General features: G+C 39.1%; 1 protein-coding gene and 1 long non-coding RNA gene across 2 annotated transcripts; both read right to left on the bottom strand.

The window, feature by feature from the left end:
- Positions 1–506: 506 nt before the first annotated feature.
- LOC118406342 lies at positions 507–2,428 on the bottom strand. The gene is made up of 3 exons (XR_004830029.1): positions 2,294–2,428; positions 890–1,256; positions 507–645 (listed from the first exon to the last, which is right to left on the bottom strand). It is a non-coding gene; the product is annotated as an uncharacterized LOC118406342 (long non-coding RNA).
- Positions 2,429–8,341: 5,913 nt separating this feature from the next.
- LOC118407002 (CUB and sushi domain-containing protein 3-like) lies at positions 8,342–11,033 on the bottom strand. The gene is made up of 3 exons (XM_035807407.1): positions 10,915–11,033; positions 10,519–10,743; positions 8,342–9,533 (listed from the first exon to the last, which is right to left on the bottom strand). The coding sequence occupies exons 1-3, from the start codon at positions 10,988–10,990 to the stop codon at positions 9,403–9,405; spliced, it is 432 nt and encodes a 143-aa protein (XP_035663300.1). The 5' UTR covers positions 10,991–11,033; the 3' UTR covers positions 8,342–9,402.
- Between the last annotated feature and the right edge of the window lie 2,807 nt (positions 11,034–13,840).

The raw sequence follows: 13,840 nt of genomic DNA, 5'->3' as shown, positions 1-13,840 counted from the left end.
ACTGTCGTATTGAGGTCATTAGGCGCTTTATACAGACTGCCATTTCAGACCCTTGCGACTTAGCCCCGCCTTTTGTAAGATCCTCGCAATTCAGCCCCTGGCTGCAAAGAGAGAATATTCGGCTGGCACCATGAACAATGGGTATTCCGATGAAACTTCGAGGTAGTCCACAAAATTGTAACAGCAAGCACAGATAACAGAATAATAATGTTTGTTACGACTTGTCTTTCCAATAGCAACCTCCACGACTTACAAATTATGACCTAAAATGACGTCATCAATATCTAAGATATCAGTTGTGTTCCGCCACCACCACCACTTTGAATTAAAAAATAATAATTTTTTTACAACAAATAATCGCAAATGATATTGAAATATCCCCCCCCCCCCGGGCTGATCATGGTTAAGTCACTTAAATGTCTGTTTGGCAAAAAACTTTACTGTTTACGTACAATTATCATGTTTGCTACTTAATCTGTTTACCTTGAGGATTTATTTTGGTAACATTTGTGCGTCGCAGAGGCGTGCCATCTTCATCGAGAGCCCAAACCTGATTAGTTGAGTCACTGATGCTGATTTGTTTGATCTTGTCGCTGACAAAGAGCCAATCAGATCTAGAAGCCAGAAAGTCAGGAGGAGAATTTCCTATATTGTAAACAAAAATGAATAATTTAAAACTATTCTGTATACTAGTATTCTGTTGTAGACCATGGCTGGACGTATATGTTTATCCACACTTGACTGGAAAAAAATTAACAGACACGAATACTTCCTATAAAAGTCACCTAGGTTTCATCAAATACTTATCTTGGATTTAGACATATCCTACATTATATATAATATTTCTATTTTAAAGCTGGGGAAGACTTTGTGTATAATATAACTATACCTTGATTTTTGTCCACTGCTTCATAGCGTGCCAAAAATCCAGCTTTGCGAATCTTAAAGTCTGTGACGAAAAGTACATCAAGGCTGTGTTCAGTTGAGGTTATAGTGCTGGTCAAGTGGTGGGCACAGGGGGCACAGAAAAAAAAAGTGCTCGTAGTAGTCAAAGACTAATACATAGTCATGTACACAACCCTCGGTGTACTCCACATCCAAGACCAAAAACGTCAGTTTGACAGCTTTGTGTACATCAACGGTGATGTTCCACCGTTGAAACACGTGGTTACGGTAGGGGTAGTGCGGGTAGTTCATGGAGGAGAACTCGCCAGTATCTCCCGACAGGTGGTGTATCCTTTGGTATCCTTGCCGATCTGGAAAGGGGACCATTTTACGTTATTTTCTATTCGCATAGGCCAAGTGCTGCTTTCTCAACCGTCACTCTGAGTTTATGTGGACGTACCACCAAAACTAGCTGTCAGCCAAATTGAATCAGAAAATAGGCCTTTCAGTTTTCAAACGAGGTCCCGCATACATAAGGGTAAGCTTATAGTTTTATACAAACTGTTTAATTTATGAGGAGGGCGGTCAGGGTGACTGTTATATATATATTGTATATATTATACATATATATATACAGATTATTATATCATATTGTTTAAATTCTGTCGTTCCTGCATTTTGTGGTAATATTTATGCAAAAATGTATATTTTGCCCCATGTACGCAAGAATAACGACAAAATTACTTGAAGTTTCATAAATGGTTGCACTTAAGATATGTGTAAAAAGTGAAGGTGAAATGTTGCCATATTGAATGCAAAACTGAGACGGAAATTTTTCAAATATACTTTTGGACGGGGGAGGGGGGGATGAGTTATTTCTTTTTTTTTTGCTTAGAGGTTCCTGTACTTGTATATCTCACCTTTCTACACGAGGTGCACTGGAAGAGTTAATTCTTGCACAGTGGAATTTTTTTTGGACTGTTGGGTGATACATATATGTCTATTTATAGCAAAAGTGCTCTTAGACTGTTTCAATTTACTTAGGGTATCACTACAAGAGATTATTCCTGCACGGGTGACACTTTCTTAAATCTATATCTAAAACAGTGTGATAGTGCAAGATTAGAACTGTTCATATATAAATGTAATTGAATTGGCAATGGAAATGAGCTACATGCATTTGCTTCCGACCAAATGTAGACCTTTCTACTAGTTCACTTATTTGGAGAGAATTTATTCATAAAATGTCCACATTTTACACTTGGAGTGATTTGGGAACACTTAACTGTTGAACGGGGAGGGAGGAGGTTAAAACTTGTAGTATTTACTTCCGAGCTCTTTCTAGTTTTCCACTGACAAATGCCAGGGAATAACTTTGTGACAAAAGATAGAAACGCTTCTAACACACCGTCTTCAGACTTGTCCTGTAGGTAGTAATGAATTTTAAAACCAGTTGCTGTCACGGCTGCATCACTGCGAAAGTAAATCCCCAAGAGTGGTGACATCGAGACGTACACGGGAGGCTGGGACCAGCCGCAGAATGTTTGGTAGAATCCTGAGCAACAAAGTATAAAAATGGCCAAACAAAAACGTAAAGCATCTTTATCTATCGAAGGTAAAATATTTCCTTCATAAACATTGATAAGCGCACATGTTTCCGGTATAAACATTGATAAGCACGTTTAACGTTTTCGTACACATGATATGTCATATATATACTTTATATGTTTTTTTAATACCAGACATCAATTCGAATTACAAGACAGGTAGCAGTATCATTATTATAGATATGCAGCTGTAACATGTATGAAAAATTAAACTTATGCATCTACAGCTTATTTTTTTTTACACTTGTAGGAATCCTGATAGTTAAATATCCAGTAAAATGCAAAGTGTACCTAGAAAACGTATATAACGAAGTATGCGACCAACGTACTGAAATTGTCTTCTATCTGAAGCATATCGTATCTGCATCTTTCCTCATACTGTATGTCGAATTCTAAAAACTCCAAGACGACAACTTTTTCTTGATCTGCCACTATTATCCAGCTAGACAAAGAAAATTATCCTTTAAGTGTGAGTTTGGAAAGTGTCAAATTGACGTTGTTAAGAAACAGTTAATATCTACGAAGTTGACGTTAAAACAAATATATTATTTTCTGCATGTTATAATTTGATAAATATTTGACGCGTCACGTACGATGCTAAAAACATGGTCCGCAAAGACAGATTAGCAAATCATAAAATTTACAGAATTAAAAAAATACCCTATTTCTTTAAAATATGAAAGGATTTATCCCGATTAACTTCTATGTGGGATTCTTTCATGTCTAAAATGAAATTGTAATACTATATTGTGGGGGATTGTACCTGCAAAAAACGTTAGTTTGGTACATCCCAGTCAGTACATCAAGTGGAGGCAGAATTTCTCCCTCCTCTTCGTACAAATAACGTCCCCCTGTAGCTACGCACGCATGCGTAGGCTCTTTTATGCGAACGGAATATGAAATGTTGAATTGTTAACATGGTAACATAAATGCCTAAATTAGTTTAAATTTATTGTCGACTTTGGTATATTGATAAATGTGAAGTATAGAATATTTTACAAAATTAAAAATAAAAGTCCTACCTTCACAGCTTGGAACGTTTAAGTTCCAGTGTATCCCATTACCAACAATGCACGTAAGTCTTTCCTGGCCTAACAAAATGTAGCCGACATCACAGCCAAATGAAACCATAGCATTCACTTCGAAACTGTCTCCAGTCCTGTAGCCGTTGGTGGGAACGCCAGGGTCTGGGCACTGAACACTTACCAAATCAAATGCTGAATCCCAGAAGAGAAGAGATACCCGCTTTTAATGTATTGTCCTATCATTCAAAAATACACAAATAAAACCAATAGAAAAGATGCATTGTACACGTACATTTCGTGAGAAGATATATATATATCTTTTATTGAATGACTAACAATTAATGATAGTAATGATAGGAATGTGTACAATGAAATAAATTTTTGCGGTTGCGGATCGCCTGACCCCAACTCACCCCTCATGTCTCTATCCAATCAAAGCCTTTTCATTATGCTAATAGTGAAAGCTACGTTTAGGCAATTTACCTTTTTTTTCTCTCAGTAGAAATTCTCACATTACACCAAATTGATAAAGATAATAAATAATTTACTACTATATATAGCACTACCTTCCCAGCGGCTCTATACTAAGTATTTCAAACTGCTTCAACTCTATTGCTATGTTTTTTTTAATCTTCTGTACTGAAACATAAATATAGTAAACAAGCATAATTCATTACCCTCAAAGTGGATCATGAAGCCGCCATCAGTGAAACTGCTATCCGTCTCAAAGGCTAAATGGACTACGTTGTACGTAAATAAGACTTCTTGTGGAATGTCTTCTCCAGATCCTGGAAAGAATTTGGAAAAGGGTCCTTTATTTTAAGAAAAGGCCTATGAATCCATAGGCTCTTAACGTTGCACACACTAATTCTTCCGCGACAGTGGTCTCAATGTTGTGGGTTTGAGTTCAGATTTTTCATAATCATAATTTCAGATGAACAAAGGCATTCAATGCTGGCATGGCTGAAATGCGTAAAAAGTGATGTGATTTTGCTAAAAATATTGTGTTATGGCACTGCAGCGGATCTTACAGTTTTGCTATTTTTTGTTTGGGACTTGTTTGGGTGATGATTTTTAAGTGGTAGGTAGCTGTGTAAAAGCATAGTAAGGTGTGTAAGTTTTGGTCACCTAGGGATTTCGCAGGGGCGGTGAAAGTAATTCTTGTTTTAGGGTTTGAGAAGGAATAATGCGAGAAGGGGTTGATGGATGTTAATGACTGTAGGTATGCAGATAGCTTACGTAATGATGTAAATAATTGTATGCTTGTTATGCAAATTAGGTGGTAATTTGCATAATACAAAAGGTATGTGTAGAAACCTTCTACACTGTGTCTGTGGACAGAAAAACTCCAAAACGCCAAAACAGATTGATCTGATATTTGGTATGTGGGTAGCTCTTGAGAAGGAGAAGAAACGTACGAGGCGTTTTTTTTTTGCCTAGTGGCTTCTGACGGTTTTGCAGGGGATGTTTGTACTTGAAAAAAGTGTGTAATGTGATAAGTATGGCGATTGCGCAATAGTGGTTTATATTAAGGAGTTGCGTCATTCAGCGTGGGCTGCAGTTGTGCATGGGCCCCGTCCCCACAGGAAGTGACCCCAAAGGTCTTAGTTGCGCAATAGAGATATACCAGATGATTACAAGACAATGGTACTATAGGGACAGTACATTATACATGATGGGGTGTAAATGTTTCCTATAAGATTTGATAATCTGTAGATTAAGGGCAATGAATAAGGGCAATGATGATATTATTTACAGGGGCCTATATTATACGTTTTAAAAGGGTTGTACATGTAACAGTTACTACCGGTACAATACATTGTTGAACAAAGCAGGGTTTGTTTTTCACAGTGACTTGTAGTCATTGATGAGATTGTTTATAGGGATTGTACATTAGACATATAGGATGCACAATGTAGTGGACTGCATTGTGAAACAAAGAATGCTACATCATCATTGTTGCAAGCAACAAGTCGGCAATAATTTATTATATCACTTTGTAGAAACGTCCATGCAATGTATCAAGTCGTCAATATTGACAATATTGATCCGTCAACCCTTCCCTTGTTATTACCACCTAAAGGGATGATTCGATTGCGTACGCGCGGAAAACTTGCTGTCAATTCCGGGAATTTTTACCAATCGGACATACTAGTACACAACTCAGTGATTTTAAAGTTTTGTAATTATATGTCTAGAATCGACTTTGATACTTCAGAAATATTTTTAACATTATTTCAATTTTATAAATATTTCCCCGGTCCTGTAAAACTTTGGAAATATTCATGGTGTGGAATTAGATACTTCTAATGGTTTCTAAATAATTATAATAGCATTCTATTATTATTTACCATTTTCTACCATTTTTTGTAACATTTTGTAAATGGGTCAGTGGGCTGGGAAGATAGCAATTCACACATCCTTGCAAAGTATGGTTGGGTGTCAATGCAACAATGGCCCACCACAAAGGATTCACCAGTGCCCAGCAGTGAAATCTAAAAATGTACAGAGGCAACAACAGAGTTTACTTTTATGGGGGCAATTAACTAATTTTACCATTTGGCAAAGTTTATAAATATTTGTAAGTGTAAAAGAATCACACAGAGGTTTCACATTTATTCTAAAAATATTTCGTACAGTTACTTTCAAAATGTTTCTAAACTATTCAAATGAATTCAAATAGATGAATATTTTCTTAGTCAATTTTCAAAAAAATCAATTATTGTGGCTTAGATATTCTTTTATTCCACATAATTCAGACTTTATTACAAATATCACCTAAAACCCTCATGGTGACTTGGAATTGACTAATATGTCTTATCTTTGAGTGTCTGCTAATATGAAATGAAGTAGGCGTATAATTTGGGTACCTACTGGCTGGCAAAATACACCTAGTTATTATTATTAATATAAGCTGTCCTCATTATTTATGCAAATTAGCCCCTGATGTGCATGATAAAAATTGATTATGTAAGGCATCTCCAAAGCTATCTCACTCACTCGCTCGCTCACGGCCCATGACAAAAGCTATCTGCATTCCAAATACCATGACAATCTGTCAACGCAAACTATTCCACTTCTTCTTCTTCTTCTTCGTGTCATCACTACACTTTCCTTGTCCAGAAACTATTCCACTTCAAAGGGATGATGCAGGTACATAGGCGCGAAAAAAAGTTGTAGAATTCCGATAATTTTTGCCAATCGAACGTACCATTTTCTGTAAGGCTAGCCCCTGAGATGTCTACAAAAAACACCCTCCAACCACCGCACCCTCGCCTATTTCACGAAGGTTGAGTTCTACGAACGCTTGTGTTATTTTTAAAATCCGACCGTTAAGATTTTTTTTCTATTTTACCATGATTATAGCTGTAGTATTCTCTTTTAGACAAGACCAATCATTGTCGTAACTGAAATACAGGTGAGGGGTTTAATTCCATATCAAAATTGAAATTTTCTTGCATATCTTTTACTTGACACACACACACCACAAAAAAAAATCACAAAAAGTAGAGAAGTGGAAGGAACTGAAACCCGGTCCTTCTTAAAGTTGGCGGAACCTTTCATGCCCATACACAACTTTTCTGCTTTATATGTATTTCCCACAAATGACGGCCTCCCGACTTGGGGGTGCGCAGCCTCGAATTGAGATCCCAAATAAACTGGAATGTGCACCGTTAATATGTTTTAAATTGCATCATCATGACATAAACAAAATGAGTCATAATAGCGTCATATCACGTCATCATGACGTCAACTTTTCCATAGTACTAGTTGTAGTTGTAGTAGTAGCAAGTTGCCGCATTTCTCTAACTGTACGTGAAAACCATTCTTGAAAATCGGTGGTCAAACGAGAAGTAGTTTTCTAATTACAGGGAGCGGGCCTCAACCACTTTCCGGATTTCTGTCTCGATTTCATAACATATGGTCATATAGTATTGATGCATAGCTTTTGATTACCTGAAATATTTTTTGGACTTCTAACTTTTCTCAGCTATTACCCCTTGGGATATTACTTCAAACGTCTGGCTAAATCAATCCAGTTGCTAGTGCAGTTGTTCGTATTGTGTATCTTTCCATCTGAATGTCTAACGTTCATCGAAGTCTAGTCTCTGTTTATGCTAGATCTTTACATAAAAACTGAGAGATACCTACCAGTGTATGATCCTATCAAGGTGGCGGTGACTCTCTCCCCCTTGTAGACACTTAACCAGTCATGGTTATCCTCCAAGGCGAAGGATATAAATGTAATTTTCACCCCTTCCCCTGTGTTGACCTCTATGGTCCATACACAGTACACTGTGTTGTCGTACTGTCCAGGATAGTTGGGGGAATGAATGTAGCCAGAAGATTGCTCAATGATATATCCACCGCAGTTTCCTAAAGGTTATGGAAAAGTTTACTATGTTGTCTAGCTGATGCCCCTCGAACTCTGAATACACTAAATTTTCCGCTGTCCGTCAGATACTCACACACATACACACACACACACACACGCGCACACACACAGACACACAAACACACACACACACACATATATATATATATCATAGAGAGAGAGAGAGAGAGGGGGTAGAGACAGATAGATACGTGTGTGAATACAGAACACAGAATGATAGAACCGAATTCACAATTTTTGTTTAAAATGCCTTTCAAAATTTGGTTGTCATAGCAACAGACATATAACTTTCTATACTTTATTTTTTTTCCAACTCATTTCTAGGAAAGTTCAACACATTTGGTGACTCTAGCTGAAGCCGTTTTGCTGTTATTAGACATGGGCCTCCACCCCTCCCGTCATATTAGGATTTAACCAGAGAAATACAATACAACACGCAGAGGTAAATCAACCACTAATATTAGAGGTATTCAGAAATGCGATACACAAATAATTTGTATTTCATTAATGACTTCATCACCTTGATCATTAAAGAAGATTTCAAAACCATCATCATTGACTGAGCTGTCCGTAGAAAGCTCTAGGTGGGTGATGTGGGACTGGACAATGAGACGATCAATAAAGCTTTTACCTTTGAAAAAAAATTATTGTAGAATTAGCAGGTTCCTTCTCAGATAGTCGTATACATCGATGTGACGACTATCTGACTGATGTCATACAATATCGGTATTGTTTTTAGGACTTTTTTACACGTTAAACCACATCACACTTTCGGTTAGTCACAATCGAACCCTCAGACAGCAAAATCAGACAAGTTAACTGGCAAAGGAATTTCGGAGTCTACTATTTTGCTTGAACCATAAAAACGTTCTGCGTAAATTTCGCTAATAACACGACTGAAAAATTTTGCACTAAAGCCAAGACAAGCCTACCAGTGAATGATCCTACGAAGGTCTGGTTGTTTAGCTCTCCACTGTACACCAATAGCCAGTCATAGTCCTTCTCTAAACTGAAAGAGAATGGTACCATCTGCACCCATTCTCCGATCTCGACTTCAATAGTCCACGTACAGTCCAAGTCGTTGTAGTATTGCCCAGGGTAGTTGGGAGAATAAACGTAGCCAGAGGTTTGCCCGGTAATATAGCCACCACATTTAGCTAAATATTATGGAAAAGATTCGATATCTTATCTGATTGTTTCATGTCCTTTGTTCTATAACGGCACTATATTTCCCGCCGATTGCTTAGTAAATCCATTACATGACATAAACCCAAGCATATTTCTTAGACAGGAAAGAAAAAAAGAACTTTAGTTACGTTTACTTTTATACTAACAATACCCTAAAATAGGAATCGGATAAATGGAAATAAGGATACATTTCTCAGTATTATATTTTGTGCAACCTTCCCAGCTACAATGATTTACTTCATTAGACAGTAATTCGTAAGCATTTCAAAATAATTTCCGAATTTGCCTGCAAAAAAAGAATCTATATTTTCTCAGTGATTTTATTACCCTCGAAGTGGATCTTAAAACCATCTTCCGAGTAAGAGTAGTCCGTGCGAAAAACTAGGCGGATCGTGTGGGACCATGCAACGAGCTTTTCTGTGAAGTTTGTTCCTGTAAAAATTGGAGAAAGTGGAATTATTACGTGTGTTTTAAACAGGTTAAATATATGACTTATTAGACTATTTACTAAATGTGAAATTTGTTAACATTCTGGCGTTCATCTGACATATATCTTCTATTAAACACTGTCAAACTGTAAAGCCTTAATACAATCTGCCCAATGTGCCAAAGGTGAGGTCCAATTAACGTACAATTAACGATTTCCCTAAACCAATTTTTGCTATTGTATGAGACTGAGCCTGCACATGTAATAAGCTGCATTTCTCTATAAGCCACGAGCTTATTTTCAACTCTGAAATCCGATCATTTTTCTTTTTTCGTTGCTGGAGTAGAGTCAGGTATAAGCGGTCGTCTGGGTCATGAGATTTGTTGTGTTATCATTAAAAGTTTCTATAGCCTTCTTTCCCCATTAACAAAGAGGAATAAAACTTAGCACACTTTTTGGCCTTTAAACAGTTAATATCTGCGTAAAGTTTCGTTTCTTTTGGTTAATGGAAAAGTAGTCTTTTAACCAACAACGCACGAATTCGTGTATCAATCCAACAGCTCTATATCACAACTTACTCCATCCTATCAGCTGTAAATGAGGAACAATTGAGAGTTCAGAAATGAAAATTGGCATGCATCATATAAAGACATTTGATATCATATATGTTTCATTTTAACCTCCTACAGGGATTTTTAGTGGGTCAGATTTAGAGGAATTCATAGTCTGACAAGCTACCAAGGGAGTGTTCATCTTGAAATCAACTCAGTTGCTCATAAAATGATAAAGACCAAATTAAAAAATTCAATCTCAAGAGGACATATGCCTCTACTTTTGTGCCAAATTTCAACTCAATTGTCTAACGAGTCTTGTCAAAACGAGTCTGTTATGAAACCACTTGCATTACTTTTTGACTCACCCTCGTATAAACCTTTCTGTTCTTTGTACCAAAACATAATAGCTTTAATGCTTGGACCGAGACAAACCTACCGGTAAACAATCCTAACGAGATGAAGTTGTCTACCCCTTTTTTGTAGACGCCCAGCCAGTCAAAGTTTTCCTCTAGATTAAACGATACTGGTGTCAGCGACACGCCTTCCCATTCGTTAACCTCTATAGTCCACGTACAGTCCAAGTTGTTGCTGTACCGTCCGGGATAATTGGGGGAGTGAACGAAGCCAGAAGATTGTCCGGTGATATTACCACCGCAGTCACCTAAACGTTGAGACATGTTTAATATGTTATTACGTCGTTTTGATGCAAACTCTGAAGACATGCATTTCTAGCTAATTATTTAGCAAATCATCAACTTAACATATTGTTACAAATGATTAGCAAGGCGATGATATAGATTTGTTTAAAAACTGGTTAAAAATTTGATTTTACCCCACTCTTGTGCGTGGCCTGTATGACGGTGTAACATCCATGTTGTCACAAGAATGAGTTTCCAACACCAGAGCATGGCTTGGGATGGCTCTTCTCTTCGCGACGCCCCAAAGTAGCAATGTGTGTGTCTGTCCTCAAGCCAGGGGTAAACTAGTCGTTTTCAATGCTCCCCTGCGTCACTGAACTGAATAATTCAGTATTTGTCTCTCATTCCTGTCGCCGTACCACCACGAGATGATTCGTAAATCGGGTATCCATATTGCATTTCAACTGATTGATGGACCATTTCAAGTATCGGAGTAAGATTCTCACCTGCGTCACTGACTGAATAATTTAGAGTTTGTTCCACACTGCGATTCCCTGTACCAGTACGTGATGCCTCGTAAATTGGGTATCCCATATCTCATTTCAACTGGTACAGGATGATGAAATTTTGTATATATTGAAGCCGTGTTTAACGTTACATTGGAATAAACATAGAGGTGTGCAGATGGCAAAGTTTGTGCCTAAATAATTGTACTTTTTAAAGTTGTCAAAATCACATTCTTTGTATCTAAATAGAAAATACTAAAAAAACATTCTTCTTGGCAGCGTCTTACTGTCGACATATGGGTGCACAGTAGCGCTGGGTATCGGTACGGTGTACCGGTACAAAACCGGTTTCTCGTCCATATAGTTTTCTAGGACCTAATAAAATTCGGTGGACCGGATGTTGGACATATTGAAAAATGAGCGTATTATGTGATCAGGCATATATATATACATTTCTGAGCTTACCAGTCAAGGAAAATAAGAAGAGCGAAGACGAATATAGTCATTCCTACCAAGTTTTACAGTCTCCAGTTCCGAGGCAGTTAGCCATCTGCGATTTATCAGACCTGTGCTCGAATATGGGCACGTACTACTAGTAGGGTGTAGTAAGGAGCAGGAGAGACAAATTGAAAGAGTACAACGGAGAGCACTCCGTATCGTCTCACTGGGGGGAAGACGAGAGGTGCCTGCTCTGCCGACGCTGAAAGAACGGCGAGAGGTTGCGGCAGTGAAGCTACTGAGGATATGCTGGACGAGGGTCACCCCCTCCATGACCTGGTGCCGCCGGCCAGAACTACGGTCACTGGGAGGACTCTTAGAAACGGCACTGCACTTACTGTGCCAACTGCCCGGACACAGAGACTGAGAAGGTCGTTCTTACATCAGGCTATACGCCTGTACAACGAGTCCTGATACTCTACGTAGGACGTTCCTGTCCTTACTTCGGTGTTCTATGTGAAGTATAATGTACAACTTTGTATAGGCGTTTCTACATCATGTACTGTAATTTGTTTAATAGATGTATATACGTATATTTTGTAGTCGACATGTTGAAAATTTGTACATAATCAGTGATATTCAGTTTGTTTTTACAAACTGCGATGCTGATTCTTTTCTGAATAAACGAAACGAATAAGTCATTTTATAATGCCAGTGGGAGTCGAAAACTCCACAGAAAAGATTTCTTTGTTGCGAAATGGACCATTGTTTCGAGTATCGTCCATTCACTAGTTCTCACTCAGGCTATTTAAGCCCAATGATATGTACGTAACTACTCATACAAAATAATGATAAGGAATCCCTTTGATTTAAAACCAAGATTGTACTTTATAATTAGGTCAAAATGTTGTTTGTTTAGGAACACCTGACATTCAATATGCACATCTTAGTTTAAAGTATGTCACGTGGTGGAATTTTGTCCACGTCAACAATGTGGACATCGAGCCAACCTGTGCGATTATTCAAATGATAACATAGACCATACCTCCCAGTGCATACAGGTGACTTCAGAATTCATTAGAATCTCGTCCCCATTGCCTTCCTATCTTTCCGGCACCCTGTCTCTCTGGATCCCTCTCTGTCTGCTTCCCTGTCTGCCTGGCTCCCTGTTTGTCTGTCTTCCTGTCTGTCGGCCCTTGTGTGTCTGCTTCCCTGTCTGTCTGGCTCCCTGTCTGTCTGGCTCCCTGTTTGTCTACCCCCCTTTCTGTCTGCCTCTCTGTCTGCCTGGTTCCCTGTCTGCCTGCCTCCCTTTCCGTCTGCCTCCCTGTCTGACTGCCTCCATTTCTGTCTGGCTCCCTGTCTGTCTGGCTCCCTGTCTGTCTGGCTCCCTGTCTGTCTGGCTTCTTGTATGTCTGCTTCCCTGCTTGCTGCCTTCCTATCTTTCTGGCAGCCTGTCTCTCTGGCCCCCTATCTGTTTGCCTTCCTGTCTGTCTGGCTCCCTATCTGTTTGCCTTCCTGTCTGTCTGCCTTCGTGTCTGTCTGCCTCCCTGTCTGTCTCCTCCCTATCTATAAGGCTCCTTGTCTATCTATCTCCTTGCCTTTTTGGCTTCTTGTCTATCTGACTCCGTGTTTGACTGCTTCCCTGTCTGTCTGGCTTCCTGTCTGTCTGGATCCCTGTCTGCCAGGCTCCGTATCTGTTTTCCTCCCTAGCTGTAAGGCTCCCTGTCTGTCTGCCTCGTTGTCTGTCTGGCTTCATGTCTGTCTGCCTACCTGTCTTTCTGGCTCCCTATCTGTCTACCTCCCTGACTGACTGGTTCCCTGTCTGTCTGCGTCCCTGTCTGTCTGGTTCGCTGTCTGTCTACCTCCCTGTCTGTCTGGCGACCTGTCTGTTTCCTTGCCAGCTGCCTCTCTATCATGTCTGGGACCCGGTCTTTCCTGCTCCTTGTCTGTGTTCTTCCCTGTCAGACTGGCTCCCTGTCTGTCTGACGTCTTGTCTTTTTGCCTCAGTGTCTGTCTGTTTTCCTGTCTGTGTGCATCCTTGTCTATATGTAGCCCTATATGCTTACCTCCTTGTCTAGCTGGTTCCCTGTCTGTCTGCCTTCCTGTCTATCTGGCTCCCTGTCTGCCTACCTCCGTGTTGGTGTGCCCCCCTTTCTGCCTGCCTCCCTTTCTGTCT

This window comes from Branchiostoma floridae, chromosome 19, assembly GCF_000003815.2.
Source record: "Branchiostoma floridae strain S238N-H82 chromosome 19, Bfl_VNyyK, whole genome shotgun sequence".
In the NCBI taxonomy this organism is placed as follows: domain Eukaryota; kingdom Metazoa; phylum Chordata; class Leptocardii; order Amphioxiformes; family Branchiostomatidae; genus Branchiostoma; species Branchiostoma floridae.
This window is presented reverse-complemented; position numbering and strand designations above follow the sequence as displayed.

Bases quoted from the DNA above. Each gene is read 5' to 3' on its own strand.
- LOC118407002 (XM_035807407.1), bottom strand. From the start codon at position 10,990: ATGCTCTGGTGTTGGAAACTCATTCTTGTGACAACATGGATGTTACAC. The intron at 10,744-10,914 runs GTAAAATCAAAT...CTCAACGTTTAG, and splicing joins AGGCCACGCACAAGAGTGGG to GTGACTGCGGTGGTAATATC. The intron at 9,534-10,518 runs GTAGGTTTGTCT...CAATTTTTACAG, and splicing joins CTCGTTAGGATTGTTTACCG to GAACAAACTTCACAGAAAAG.